The sequence below is a fragment of the Leguminivora glycinivorella genome, chromosome 16, assembly GCF_023078275.1.
Source record: "Leguminivora glycinivorella isolate SPB_JAAS2020 chromosome 16, LegGlyc_1.1, whole genome shotgun sequence".
Lineage (NCBI taxonomy): Eukaryota > Metazoa > Arthropoda > Insecta > Lepidoptera > Tortricidae > Leguminivora > Leguminivora glycinivorella.
In genome coordinates this window covers 7,384,947-7,398,908 of record NC_062986.1, presented here as the reverse complement: position 1 = coordinate 7,398,908, position 13,962 = coordinate 7,384,947, and the positions used below count along the sequence as shown (strand labels likewise).

The 13,962-nt window shown below is 38.3% G+C and overlaps 2 protein-coding genes across 3 annotated transcripts in view; both read right to left on the bottom strand.

The window, feature by feature from the left end:
- Nucleotides 1–13: 13 nt before the first annotated feature.
- LOC125234431 lies at nt 14–1,631 on the bottom strand. Its single transcript, XM_048140666.1, has 2 exons — nt 1,502–1,631; nt 14–383 (listed from the first exon to the last, which is right to left on the bottom strand). The coding sequence occupies exons 1-2, from the start codon at nt 1,593–1,595 to the stop codon at nt 49–51; spliced, it is 429 nt and encodes a 142-aa protein (XP_047996623.1). The 5' UTR covers nt 1,596–1,631; the 3' UTR covers nt 14–48.
- A 3,551-nt stretch (nt 1,632–5,182) lies between these two features.
- The window catches only part of LOC125234442 (thrombospondin type-1 domain-containing protein 4-like), a 206,376-nt gene continuing 197,596 nt past the window's right edge, over nt 5,183–13,962 (bottom strand). The window contains exons 9-17 of one of the 2 annotated variants that reach the window (XM_048140686.1): nt 11,991–12,151; nt 11,152–11,694; nt 10,804–11,070; nt 10,578–10,719; nt 10,049–10,224; nt 9,475–9,667; nt 8,687–8,764; nt 8,370–8,485; nt 5,183–7,677 (exon numbers count right to left, since the gene is read on the bottom strand). In XM_048140686.1, the coding sequence (XP_047996643.1) occupies nt 8,379–8,485; nt 8,687–8,764; nt 9,475–9,667; nt 10,049–10,224; nt 10,578–10,719; nt 10,804–11,070; nt 11,152–11,694; nt 11,991–12,151 (1,667 nt within the window). In that variant the 3' untranslated portion in view covers nt 5,183–7,677; nt 8,370–8,378. The remainder of the gene's footprint in view (nt 7,678–8,369; nt 8,486–8,686; nt 8,765–9,474; nt 9,668–10,048; nt 10,225–10,577; nt 10,720–10,803; nt 11,071–11,151; nt 11,695–11,990; nt 12,152–13,962) is intronic. The other variant, XM_048140685.1, reaches the window with a different exon arrangement.

Sequence of the window (13,962 nt, the reverse complement as noted above, 5' to 3'; positions counted from 1 at the left end):
TAATTTAACAAACTCGGATCATATCTACCCGGCGCGCTATCCAAAGACTTAACCCATCGGCTTAGTATTTTTACACTTGATCCTTTTGACCAATACTATCCAAAACTCAAAACCAACGAAAATGGTAAAAATCCAGGTGAAGACTTTAAGAACAATGATGAAATGTTCGTTGTCAATCCATCTTCTGAAAGATCCTTTATTGTAGCCGTAATGTAGACTCGCGGCGGCAAGAAATAAGGTACCAATTCCAGTGATACCGTGTAAGCATTTGCTGGCAGTTGTCAGGCTGATAGCTGTGATCCCATAGCTGGGAAATTTGGTAATAAGTGACGTCATCGCCCCGTTGAGTAAAGTTATCAGTGTTGCTATAAAAGCGCATACACCTGGAATAATAATTTAATTTTTTTTTATGTTAACTATATGGCATTTTTTCGAGCGTTTCAACTGAATGACTTCATATCAGTGGCAACTTTTTTCCGAATCTCGTAAGAATCGCATAGAGTTGTATTGTACCTACTTCATATAAAAGGCGCTGATCCAGATACCAGAAACTAACAAACCTCGTTCAACTCTAATGCGATTGAAGTATGTACTAGTAATAATGTCGCCACTGAGGTCAAAGCGTTTGAAACGCCTGGAGAGACTCATCTGACGGTTACTGTATGTGTATTTATGTGTCCATACACATTAAGGATTAGTATTAAGGATTACGAATATAGGTGAGCAAACCTTTGACGGTACTTTACATAGTTAGTAGTGGTAGAGCTCGTAATGGTAAAATTTGTGCAACCCGATTGCAAGTACCAATTGCACTTACTGCCATTGAATTTAGACTTATGATAAAAACACAATATCACAGATAAGCCAAGTTTCCCCGAATTATGAGTAATTTATGATATTGCTAATGTGCAATTCTAATAGTATTTCGAGTGTTTCTTACTATCAGACGGTAAATAACAATATTAATTTACTAAAACATTCATAATCATTGAATAATTGAGATTTTTATCATTAGTTTGGACCGTTATCACTATCAGATTGTATTTTCGATAATCATTTAGCAATAACATAATAGTATAGTGTAAACATCTTTTTTTCATTAAATAAAAACATCTGTGAGCGATACTACAAATTTTGGAACTAAAGGAATATTGTGATGGAATGTAATTTAGAGAAGGCATGGAAAAATTTATACACATCTGGTAGGATTTCTTTGATCAATTGGTCAGAGTAAGTCTAGCGGTATTTCAATAGGTTTCTGTTCAAGTCCAGCCGGAGGCGTAAAATTTTAATATTTTCCATAGATTAAAAAAAAATGGTGTGTTGGACAAGGTTAGTGCCATAGCAAGCTATTTGTGATGGCAGAGATAGCCTCGTCGGTGCAAATTTTATTTTAAACGTCAAATGCTGAATTGACGAATAACAATGATAAGAAGGTACCCCACGAAAGCTTAGTAAAACTGCGATTTCATTTACAATAAATTATGATGATGAATATTACCTAGAATTCCATGGAGAGAAGTAAAATGTTGCTGTTTGTACTTGATCACTTCAATGGAACCAACGATGATCAGTAAAGCTCCAGTAATTTCCATCGCCCAGTGGATACAACGCCGGTGTCTGCGCTTCAAGTACATCGACCAGCTGTTGCACTTTGAAAGAACTAGTATTCCCTGGCCCATGAAGAGTTGATACTGAAACGTTTCTTTTAGAAATAAACTCTGCATTCAAGACATAGGTAGTTCTAAAATTTTGTAAATCTCTCGCCTGTTGCGATAAAACTGCCTAATCTCAAACTAAAATAGAAGATGATGAAAACAACCACATGCTGTGCTAAGTATGTATGTAGTGGCACCGCGAAAACAAAAGCTGAAATTTACAAGTGTTGCTTTATGTTCAGGAACTAAATGGGATGAAACTTAAAAAACGTTATTTAATATTAAGTCTGAGTATTCAACAAATTAAACTTACCCCTAAAACACATAACATTATATGCAACTCTATAACACCAAATTTTGTCGATCGGAAAGAGAACCAAAGACATATTGCGACCACTAAACTACTAAAGATATGTGATAAAAGATTTATAGTTATTTTTAAAGTATAAAACCAAATTGATTCATTCTTGATTTCTATTTTGTTTGTGTTATTAATAACTTCACGCATTTCTTCAAGATTTACAACCTGCTTTCCTGTCTTTGTCTGTTTTTCGATTATTAGTGGATTATCGTCTCTGTTTAAATAAATGCGTTTTGGAGAGGTCCTCTTCACACGTAGACTGTTCGAGTACCTCTTCAACATTGTTGACACGATCTTTAGATAGCTTTTAGTTGCCGTCTCGGGATTTCAAGAAATCATTTGAGGAAAATTGGAGGTGCTTTGACAAAAGGATCAGTATCAGGTAGTTCCCGTCAATGAGGAATATTTACCACAGGTCTTAATAAGGTAAAAGCAAAGATAATGGTAAAAGTACTAAATGTCCCAAGATTTCCATACATTTTTTCGAACCTTCCATTCCGTTACCGCCATACAAAATATATGAAAAAATGGTAACGGAATGGGATAAAAACCTTGGGACACTTTTTTTCTCCTATAAGGATTGAAAGAGCTCACGATTCTGAGTGGAAAACACATAAAAAATTCTAAATCCAAAACAAGTGGGGTGGACAACTTTGAAAAAAATGGCCCATTTGAGAATTTTCTAGATTTTCTGCATAGTTTGTTCTTTTTCTTGCTCACATATATGTATTCGTTTTAATTTCAAATTATCCAGAGTCTTCCAGTTGTGTATACGTAAAATGATTTGTTCCCTAGTAGTATAATTAAATTGGAACTTCTTGATGAACTCAACGTTGTTTTTTTTTACTTTAGTATTAAAATAAGATTTAACGTAGCACCAAGATTACATAAATACCTAATAATTATTCAAGATTATGTCATCGTTGGAAAATTGTCCTTAGACTGGTAATCTAATAATGTACCTACTAATCCATACTAATATTATAAATGGGAAAGTGTGTGTGTCTGTTTGTTTGTCCGTCTTTCACGGCAAAACGGAGCGACTTGACGTGATTTTTTAAGTGGAGATATTTGAAGGGATGGAAAAGTGCCATAGGCTACTTTTTGTCTCTTTCTAACGCGAGCGAAGCCGTGGGCAAAATCTAGTCAATGGATAAAAATAATTTAGGTTTACATAAGTGACATAAGTAAACATGTGGGATACATTGATAAAAAGGAAAACTATAAAGTCATAAAGCTATAAATGACTAGAAGTGTTACGTATTATGGTTATAATTTATCTTATCGACCCGTGAAATTCCAGAATGAGAGTGGAATACCAGATTATACTGGTGTAACCTAGAAAGGTCCATTTTTCACCCTCAGGTATCAGAAACGATACACTGAGAGAAAGCATTGTGAATTTAACAAGTTCGACTTGTTGCGGCAACGGATAAACCGTTTGAAAAAAAGTGTTTTAGTAAACGGAATTAATCACAATATTGAGGGTACAAGTCGAATTTGTTCGAAGAATAAGGTTAAAATTGTTAAAAGATATTTGATCGAATCAGCCAAATTATGTTACAATATGTGTCATGTTGCTTTTATAAAATCGACTTGTTGATTCAAATATATTGTTGATTCACATGATAATTGTAATAATTAAGAAAATATAGATACTAAAGAACCTTAATGACCAAATAAAACTTACTAAAAGCTCAATTCATGAAATAAATCTCGGTAACAAAAAAGAAATAAAAAAACAAATTTAACTTTTTCCTTAATTTTTGTACAAACTTTTCGGGAACTGCTGACGCTGTCTGTTTCGTTATTTTTGTATTTCGTTCTTTATGCTTCGTGTTTCTTTAGTTTTTTGTCTGTTGCCTTCCGTAATTTTTCTCACTTAATGGTCTCACCGGAAGACCAGCGCTGGAAGTTGCCAGCAATATGCTGAGGTGAGGCCATTTCGTGGCAATTTATTCTTCTATGTCATTCATAAATATTGTTTTTTGTCTGTGTGTTTATGAATAAAACTGATTCTATTCTATTTTGATAGTAGTTACTTATCGTTTTTATATCATGTGCACGTAAGTGCGTATTCACATTATCCGATTCGATATCGGATGTAGAACCGATACCGCATACATTCAAGCCGCCACCTTTGAAATCCTTCCGACATCCGATATCGGATAATGTGAAAGCGCATTAAGGGTTAAAGGTATTAGGTATGATACAACTGATCAAGGTAATGACTGACGTAAACTGTTTATCAGTGAATAAGTTGTTTAGAAAATTCGAAGGAAAAGATAATCGAAATTATGTAGGTATGAAAAAAAAAGAATATATTTTTTCAAGCTTTTTATTTTGTACATTGTTATTTTACGCAACGATTAGTAGATACATTATTAAAACATAATTAAACTGGTAAGCTGCAGTTAGGCACATATTGCAAAATCAATTTAGTTTATACATTCTACCTCTTGTAGAGCCCGCATAAGGAAATCCCCTTTTACATATAATAGTCCAAATAATGTTGCTTGCAATCATTCTCCAGATATAATGACTGAATCTCGTTCTATTTCATCATCTGTAGCGACTCAGGTCCACTTGCACCAACCACTTAACTCAGGGTTAGTGGCCTGTCATCTGTTAAAACCCTCGGGTTAACCCTCCATTTTCGTTGGTGCGTGGCCCTAAGGGCCAAAGTGGGCCTTATATAGACATCAAACATATTTTTCAGTACAGATGGTGTTTTTTTTACGCACTAGTGCGAGAAGTGGTTCATTATACGCCAGGTCGAAACTTCGGATGGCCACCTGTACTGAAAAACGTCGTACGATACTCGTGCGAAAAGGAAATTCGTAACTCTTGTCGATTTAAAACACTCCCTTCGGTCGTGTTTTAATTTATCGCCACTCGTTTCGAACTTCCTTTTTTACGCACTTGTATCGTAATGTACTATTTTATTATACTACAGTCTGGAAAAACAGAGTAGAAATTAAAACGTATCAACATTACAGCAATTTTCAATAAGTTTGTACAAAAATTATGGAAAAAGATTAAAATTTGTTTTTTTTAATTCCTATTTTGTTATCAAGATTTTTTTGATGAATTGAGATTTTAGTAAGTTTTATTTCGTCATTAAGGTTCTCTAGTATCTATATTTTCTTAATTATAACAATTATCCTGTATATATATCTTGCGAAAGTCGACTTATGTCTAAATGTTGGTAACAAAATAGGATCAATTAAAATTTGCTGACGTGGCTATGTACAAACTTTTTGAGAACTGCTGATTAATGGAGCGTCCGTATCAAATCAATTTATGTGAGAAACGGGACCATATAACGAATATTACCGCTTTTTAATTTCGTACTCTTTTTTGACAAGCTTTACTTCAGTTCATAGGAACTGTATCTCGTATCTCTGTCTACTATACTGACAGCTTGGGTATTCCAGAGTATATTTAATATTTTGATCTCATTACCATGTAACAAAATCAAACCGTGAAGTTTGTTCAGCACATCAAAGCACTAGATAATATGAAAGTAGGCATTTTGAACACTAATAAATCTAATAATATTTATTTATTATACTTGTAATCGCAGATAATACCTAAGAACACATAAATACTTAACAGCCAGTAAGTAAATGCACTATACATATAAAGTACTATTTACATTATATTTTTCTATATCTAAGAGATAACTTTTTGATAGTTTGATATAAATATAAACATAACACAGGTAATAACCTGAAATTGTTCTTGAAATTATAGGTATATTTATACATAAACTAATTAATAATAACAAAAAATATTGTTGTTCGAAACATTATACGTAAATAAACAATGATTCTTGTGATCGAATAAATTATATCAAATACTATTTTTCTTACTAAGCTAGTCTATCTATGTTTAAGTAAATATATACAATTTCAAGAAATTAATCAGAGTGCAAAAACTAAATATGCCAGGGTGTTTACCGTTTTCAATCCTTAATCTATACACATATATATATAATCTATTAAAAGTGTGGGTAGTTGTAAAGTTTAAGTATAATAACAATGCATTCTTAAACACAGTAAATACTATAAGTATGTTTAATTTAAATTCCTAATTTGCAGAAACCGAGTTTTTATGTAACGATAGTTTTTACACAAGTGATAAAATGACATACTTAGTCTTATTCTAAATTGCGGTTTTACAATTCTTAAGTAAGCGAATTAATGTAAGTGCCAAACTCGTATATATAAATTATGTGAATCTATAAAAAAAAGTTACTTCTTAGGCCTATGATCCCATACTGACCATTCGGCGCGATCATAAACCTAAGAACATTTCAGCACTGCATTTATAGATAAAGGAGTGGAATTCCTTGCTGGCGGCTAATATATTTCCGAGCTCATATAACCCGGCAACCTTCACATCAAGGGTGAACAGGCATCTTCTGGGCAAGCTCACTCCACCGTAGGCCACGTAGTTTCCTTTGGCTAGTCTGTGGTCAAGAGTAAGCCCATTTATAATAATAATAAAAAACTCATAGTACCTTTAACTTTTTTTTACTTCTAATGGGCTTATTCATGGCCACAGACTGCCCAGGCTAGGCCACGACATTGGTCTAAGGCGGCAGCGGCAGCGGGGCCATCAATCTCGGACACTGGCGATCAAATATATGAAAGAGGTGCGTTCCTAGCACACATTCTAAGCTCGTGTAGGTGAACGCGTACTATGCTTGTATGAGTGAGATATGACAGGTTGACTGGTCGCGTTTTTGATAGGTGGTAACTGTGAGGTAAACGAGAAGCGGTGGGTGGCACTTTCAGTAGGGAGCGAGAGTGGCCACACTGATAGTACTCATTATTATACTGTGCCAATGTTGTGGCCGGGCCGAGACGTAGTCTACGATATTCACAGGGAATGCCACATTTCAAGTGAACGCAGCGCTGAAACGAAGTACACAAACAGTAGGTATAAACACAAACAAAAAAACCGCAGTTTTTCCAACTATCCACAGATCAACTTCAATTCTATAAACTGGAGATCACAAAACTACTAATACTTATTTTACTTAACCTTTATGCCTAGTTTACGCGAGCTTATTACTAAAGTCAATTATTAAAATATCTAAATTGTTTAATATTCATGATTATGATATAATAACTGTAATAAGCTCTCGTAAACTTTTTTACATCCACATTTTGACACAGTTATCTCTATTCATTCCAAAAAGTAATGTTCATTAATATTGAAAGTACCTACTATACTATAGATATAGTTTTATAAATGTAATATTTTGCATAGAAATTGGACACGCGACTCGCGACAATGCGAATCTATTGCCTACTAGCTTAGAAAGGAGGATTAGGGCCCGTTCAGACGGCGCGCGAAATCGCATGTGATTTTAGCTACATTGCTGTTGAGGTTACTTCACACCAATCAAAAACAAACGCAATGAAATTCACTTGCGAGTTCCCACACCGAGACCATAATATTGCATTTATTGTATCCTTATACTATTTTATACATTATGGCAATTTAATTACACTTGAAAAAACCTAGCACTGGGTGGGTGAGATTATTCCGTGTGCTCGAGGCCAGTGCAACATTACACTATGTTAGATTACGTATTCTCACTTTGCGTCCATTTATCACAATACTGTGTCAGCGCCTAAGACTATTCTGAAAAATAAAACGCAAAAATTAGCCATTTGTTATAGATTGCTCTTAATTTTTTACATGGATATAATTTGGGAACAACACACCGCGCTAGGTTTTATGACATGCAAATTAAGCACGGTTAAAGGTGAACTCGTACGTGGATTAAATGGAAAATATCCATAAGAAAACTAATCAATAAATGCATATTTTAATCCAGGAGCTCTAGGTTGTGTATGTAATCCATACTAATATTATAAATGGGAAAGTGTGTGTGTCTGTTTGTTTGTCCGTCTTTCACGGCAGAACGGAGCGACGAATTGACGTAATTTTTTACATGGAGATAGTTGAAGGGATGGAGAGTGACAAAGGCTACTTTTTGTCTCTTTCTAACGAGAGCGAAGCCGCGGGAATAATCTAGAATAAATGAATGAATGAGAAGCGGGAATAAATGATCGTTTGACCATAAAAAAATAATTGACACACGTTCAGCCACTTCACCCCAACATCAATCTTCGTGCAGAAAGATTCTGAAGTCAGAATTCACATTCCTTATAAGTCAATCAGTTGCCACAAAACACCATCAGACGGTGATCGCCAGAGAACAGGTAGACCAAAAAAGATTTGTCAAGACGACGTGGGCAGATAGGGTGGCGTGGATAAAATGAGGGTAGGTCTTCGCCCAGCAGTAGGACATCAAAAAAAAAATACCTTACCTACCATGTTTACCGGCCGTGGCAGGAACGGCAGCAATAGTCAGCGTAGTAAGGGTAGTGGCACAGTCGGGCCTGCACCGCTAGCGCGCAATTGCTCAACTTGTCTATGCACTGGCCTGGAAATTTATAAAAAAAAATCAGCATTATCCTAATAAATATTGTACAGTCAACAGCACAGCTGTGAATACAAAGTGCCAAATATATGTAGACCTTAATGTAAGTTCTGTATACATATTTTTAACACTGTCTGTATTCACAGCTGTCAACGTCCGGGTAGGTATATATGTACAACAACAATGACTATAAATTATACCTACCATTAGGAGTAATTCTTTCCCGTGTGTTTTGTGTGTTTGGACTTTGATTTCTTGTCACTCGCTGTTGTGGATCTGTAACTGAAATGCAGTTGGTTGGCACATTTTCAGCACACAGGCGAATATTTAAGTAAGTAATACAACTTCTTCGTACTTTTTTGTAATTTATGACAAACTGATTTATGATAAAAGTTAAATCAGAGGAGTTTCAAATGTGTTGTTGTCTAACTATAGCAAATAACAAGTGTTACTATTAACCCAGTTTAACATGAGTTGCCTTATTCAAAATTCAAAAAGGAGCAGATAAGCTTGGTATTACACTCTGCGACCACTTACACTGGCTCTGGGTATATGAGCTACTAACCAGCAGGAGGACTGATGACCGCAGGCCTCGCCACAAGCCTAGTGGAGCAGCGAGCGGGCACACACGTCCGCTGAGCCAGAGGACACTGGGTGTAGCAATCTGCGACCACTTACAATGGCTCTGAGTATATGAGCTACTAACCCGCAGGAGTACTGATGGCCGCAGGCCTGGCTGCAGGTTTAGTGGTGCAGCGAGCGGGCACACACGTCTGCCTAGCTAGAGGCCGCTGGGTGTTGCGATCTGCGACCACTTACAATGGCTCTGAGTATATGAGCTACTAACCAGCAGGAGGACTGATGAGTTAATGACCGCAGGCCTGGTGGAACAGCGAGCGGGCACACATGCCCGCCGAGCCAGAGGACGCTGGGTGTTGCCAACTGCGAAAACTGGTCAACCCTGGGTCTGAGGAAGTATATGAACTACTAACCAGCAGGAGGGCTGATGACCGCAGGCCTAGCCACAGGCCTAGTGGAGCAGCGAGCGGGCACACACGTACGCCGAGCCAGAGGCCGCTGGGTGTTGCACTCGGAGTCTCGCGCCGCGCCCTCTGCACCGTCTGCACCGCCGCGCGCGCACCATACTGTGCGGCTCTGGATACCGGCCTCGCAGGGACCTTGGCACTGTTGATGAAAAAGTTAAACAATAAAATATAACAACCGATTTCATTAAAATGCAATGTTCAAATCAATATGCATATAGATTTATTTGAAATGTAAAATTCAAATCAATAGGCAGAAATATTGCATGAAAAGTTATCTTTCAGGTATGAACCTTAGATATTTTGAGTGACTTTCGGAACTGAAGTGCTTCCGCAGGCTTTACGAGCCGTCCCATTGTCGCCTGATGTCCATTATGTATCCTTGAAGGAAAGTTTACCTCTAACTAGGAGCGCAAGTACCCCCAAAAGCTGGTTTTGGTACGTGGCACGATCCATCCCTCAGCCATCACCAATTGATCCCATTACCACTCTGAAGCCAACCTTATGACTATAGGATGCTTACCTCGCTCCAGTCACTCAGGTACCAGCTGGGAGCGCAAGTGCCTCCGCAAGGTCGCTGAGTCTCAGGTTTAGGAGCACGGCACGTGCCGTCCCTCAGTCGGCGCCCGCTGCCCCCGATGCAGACCACTCCGCGGACCTGGTACCCGCTGCAGGTTGCTGAGCAGGGGGACCATTCACCTGGAATATTTAGAGAGGAATACTAATTAAACAGGATGTACGATACAGCAGAAAGAAAAACTATATCAAATGAAATAAAGCTTAAATAAGTGGGACTGGGCAGGACACGTCTGCCGGATGCCGAAAGCCCTTTGGGCAAGACAGCCACACGTTGGGTACTACAAATTGTAAGGCGTCGCGTTAAACCTTGTGTGACGAGCTTGACGCCTTTTACAAAGACTGGAGGCAGACTTTAGGAGATAGGGTCACGTGGAGGCCTTTGCCCAGCAGTGGGACAATATGGATGGGCTTTTGACCTAAACCTGACATTGTGATAATATTACGCTAACAAGTACACAACAATATGATCTTACCAGTGAACCACTGCGCGTCACACTGCTTCCTCACAGTACAACTTTGTGATGATGCAGGTGCACGGTGACTAGTGCAGCCGGCTGGGTCAGCACACCGCACTCCTCGAGATTGGACACCACCACCAACACACCAGCCAACACACTGAAAATTACCATTATTTTATTATCAAAACTTTCTAATTTAGTTGGTAGGGGGGATATATAACTTAATTATGATAATACTAACCTCAGACCACTCAGTATACAACCATCCACCACCCCCAGAATGACTAAACGCTTGTTGGCTTAGCGTCGGGCTGATCTCATTCTCGGACGAGTTTCGTGCAAGCGATATAACTGGGCCATCGTGGAACGTATCAACCCTATCTCTCGGTCGGACTTGACGCCTGGTATCAGGTCTTGGAGTTTCGGTAGTGACGGTTCCATCGCAGTTGGGAATGTCGCAAAGTTCACTGCTTGGAGGCATGGGGAGGGGGCATTTCTGGTCGCTGACCTGTAACATTATTACGTTTAGTTAAACTAATTGGCGTAAGACTTCGTCAAGAATAATCTCATGAAGTAAAGACAACCGTACCTTAGTGATTCCTCGGGCATGGTCCTGAACGCATCCAACAATCCTCGTCCGATGAGCAGGCCCGCAAACTGGGCAAGGTCCCCACGCAGCCGCTCGCCACCTCGGCGGGCATGGAGTGACACCGCACCGTCGTCGCCGTGCCGGGGGAGCATTCGCCGAGCAATGCACTGGGGAAACCTCTCGGTCACGGCCAGTCACTTTATCTATCTCCACACATCTAAATTTGCCAATTTGAAGACCTCCGCCACAAGTTCTAGTACATTGTGTAAATGAGAGAATCTTCCACGTGAATTTCCTTTCACCTACAGCGTTTGAATCAGCTTGATTCTCAATGGAATTTTGATTATGATTTGGACGTGGCAGAGATGGATCTTGAATAGGATGATCAAGGGCTCTTGTGTGGGACTCGGCGTTGTAGTGCCGATGATGTCGTTGGGGATAATGAGGCTCTGGAGGGCTAGTTGGTATGTCATTGGTTTCATCAGGTTCCGTGTCGGTTAAGTATTCATACTTTATGTTCGGATTCGGCTGAGTATACAGGATCTGGAAACAAATGGAAACTCAGTAAATACGAATATTAAAAAGTTATATGAGAGTGACGTAACACAGAAGCTTAATGTTTTATTTTATTACATAGGTGAGCAAAATGGTGGTTGCACAAAGTTTGCAATAAACGTTCATTTCAAAGTCGCCAGACTTGCCACTCTCTTCTTCTGTTGTTCGCTGTTCTGCTGTATTTCGGATTTAAGGACAAGATTTATATTTAAAGCACTTTCAAAATACTTTTCAAAACAGATAGAACCTAATGGTCATCAGGAAAATATGATGACTCTTCTTACCATGATATCGACGGGATGATGGAGAGGCCCGTGTGCGAAGACAGAGTCGAGACCAGCGGCGCGTGAGTATTTGAACCTCGCGCCTGCCGCCTCATACATGCCGGGCGCGCTTACGGCGAATTCACCGTTCATTATGTAGGACCCGTTCGTCACTTTTAGAGCTGGGGACAAATGTTTTTAGAGTTAAATAGATTCCTTATTGTTCAAGCAGTTCTAATTCTAAATGTTTACCAGACTTGGTTGAGATTTCGTTTTCTAAGGTACAGGCGCCTAAAATAGCCCATCGTTATTTTTATCATCATCATCATCATTCCCTTGCCCTTTTCCCATTATTTGGGGTCGGCGCAGCATGTCTTCTTCCTCAATTCCTCTCTATCAGCCGTCATTTCTATACTGTTACCTTTAACTCTCCCCATCGTTATTTTTATATCCATACTAATATTATAAATGGGAAAGTGTGTGTGTCTGTTTGTTTGTCCGTCTTTCACGGCAAAACAAAGCGACGAATTGACGTGATTTTTTAAATGGAGATAGATGAAGGGATGGAGAGTGACATAAGCTACTTTTTGTCTCTTTCTAACGCGAGCGAAGCTGCGGGCAAAAGCTAGTTTAATATAAACTTGCAGTTTGCAGAACATGTACAAATACTTAAAGCTCATTTACACTTGCAAAAGTATGAAATGTTGAAAGTGAGAAAGGTTAAGAACCGGACCATCTTAGGTGCCAGTACCTTTTAACTAGTATTTGTACATTTTACAGCACACGCCTTCATGAGCTTACGGTAGGGCTTAGTAAACTGTTAATGTCCCTTGACACCTAACATCTGCTCATTTATTTGATTTATCAAATAGATCAGAGGATTTTGTTGCAATTGATTTATACAGGGTGATTTTGTAAGTACTGTGCTATTAAGCTTGAGATTTTAGCATTAGTCCCATAATAAAAGTTGTTCATTACATACATACATACAACATACATACAATCACGCCTGTTTCCCAGAGGGGTAGGCAGAGATCACGGATTTCCATTTACTACGATCCTGACCACACCACCTGACTTTCGCTTCACACACTTTCATAACGTTTCTCATACACGCTCGTCAGTTTCGAGTACTTCTGACCTGGCCTTTTTGCAATATTTCCCAGATTCGAACAAGAAATGTTCGCCTAGGTCTACCACTTCCAACTGACCCTTCCACTCTTTTTTCATATACTTTCTTCGTTACTCTCCTCTCATCCATCCTCTCTACATGCCCGAACCACCTTAACATACCCATCTCAATCTTTGTCACCAGTGTCACCACATCTACATCCACTCCACACTTCTCTCTTATTTCTGAGTTGTTCACGCTATTTCTGAGTTGTTCATTAATGACCTCAAAAGTCACTATCACTATGCAAAGTTTGGCGAGTACTTACAAAATTACTTACATCCCTGTAAGTAAGACCTAGTAAATAAGCGATTTTAAAACTAGTTTCATTTAAGTCTATTAGAGTTAGAAAACCTGTACCGTGATCTAGGTGAAATGAAATTATGTGTCGTATAATTCTCACTTAATATCAGAGGTGAGAGTTTGTTCTTAGTTGCTACTAAATGCAATTTAATAAAGTAGTGAAATAAAACGTCTGTGAACATTTTATGAAACTGGAAAGCTTTTACAGTTTGCCTTATTTAGGGCCACATGTACTAACGAAAATGAAGGGGCCTTACTCATAAAACTTTATACCAATGTACGATCGTCGAAATTTCCGTTATCTTTGTTAAACTATTGTATTTTGCATAGTTTTGTGATCCAAAAACAAGATCTCGATAGGTTCTTTACATTTCTGACTCTTCTGAATATCCAAAAAAATAGCAAATATATAATATTAAATAGCAAATATATATATATATATATATATTCTTACGGTAGATGTCGCTACGGGTCCCATTGACCTAAGTGGTGGAAAATGCGCTGGCTTGGTTGAAGTCT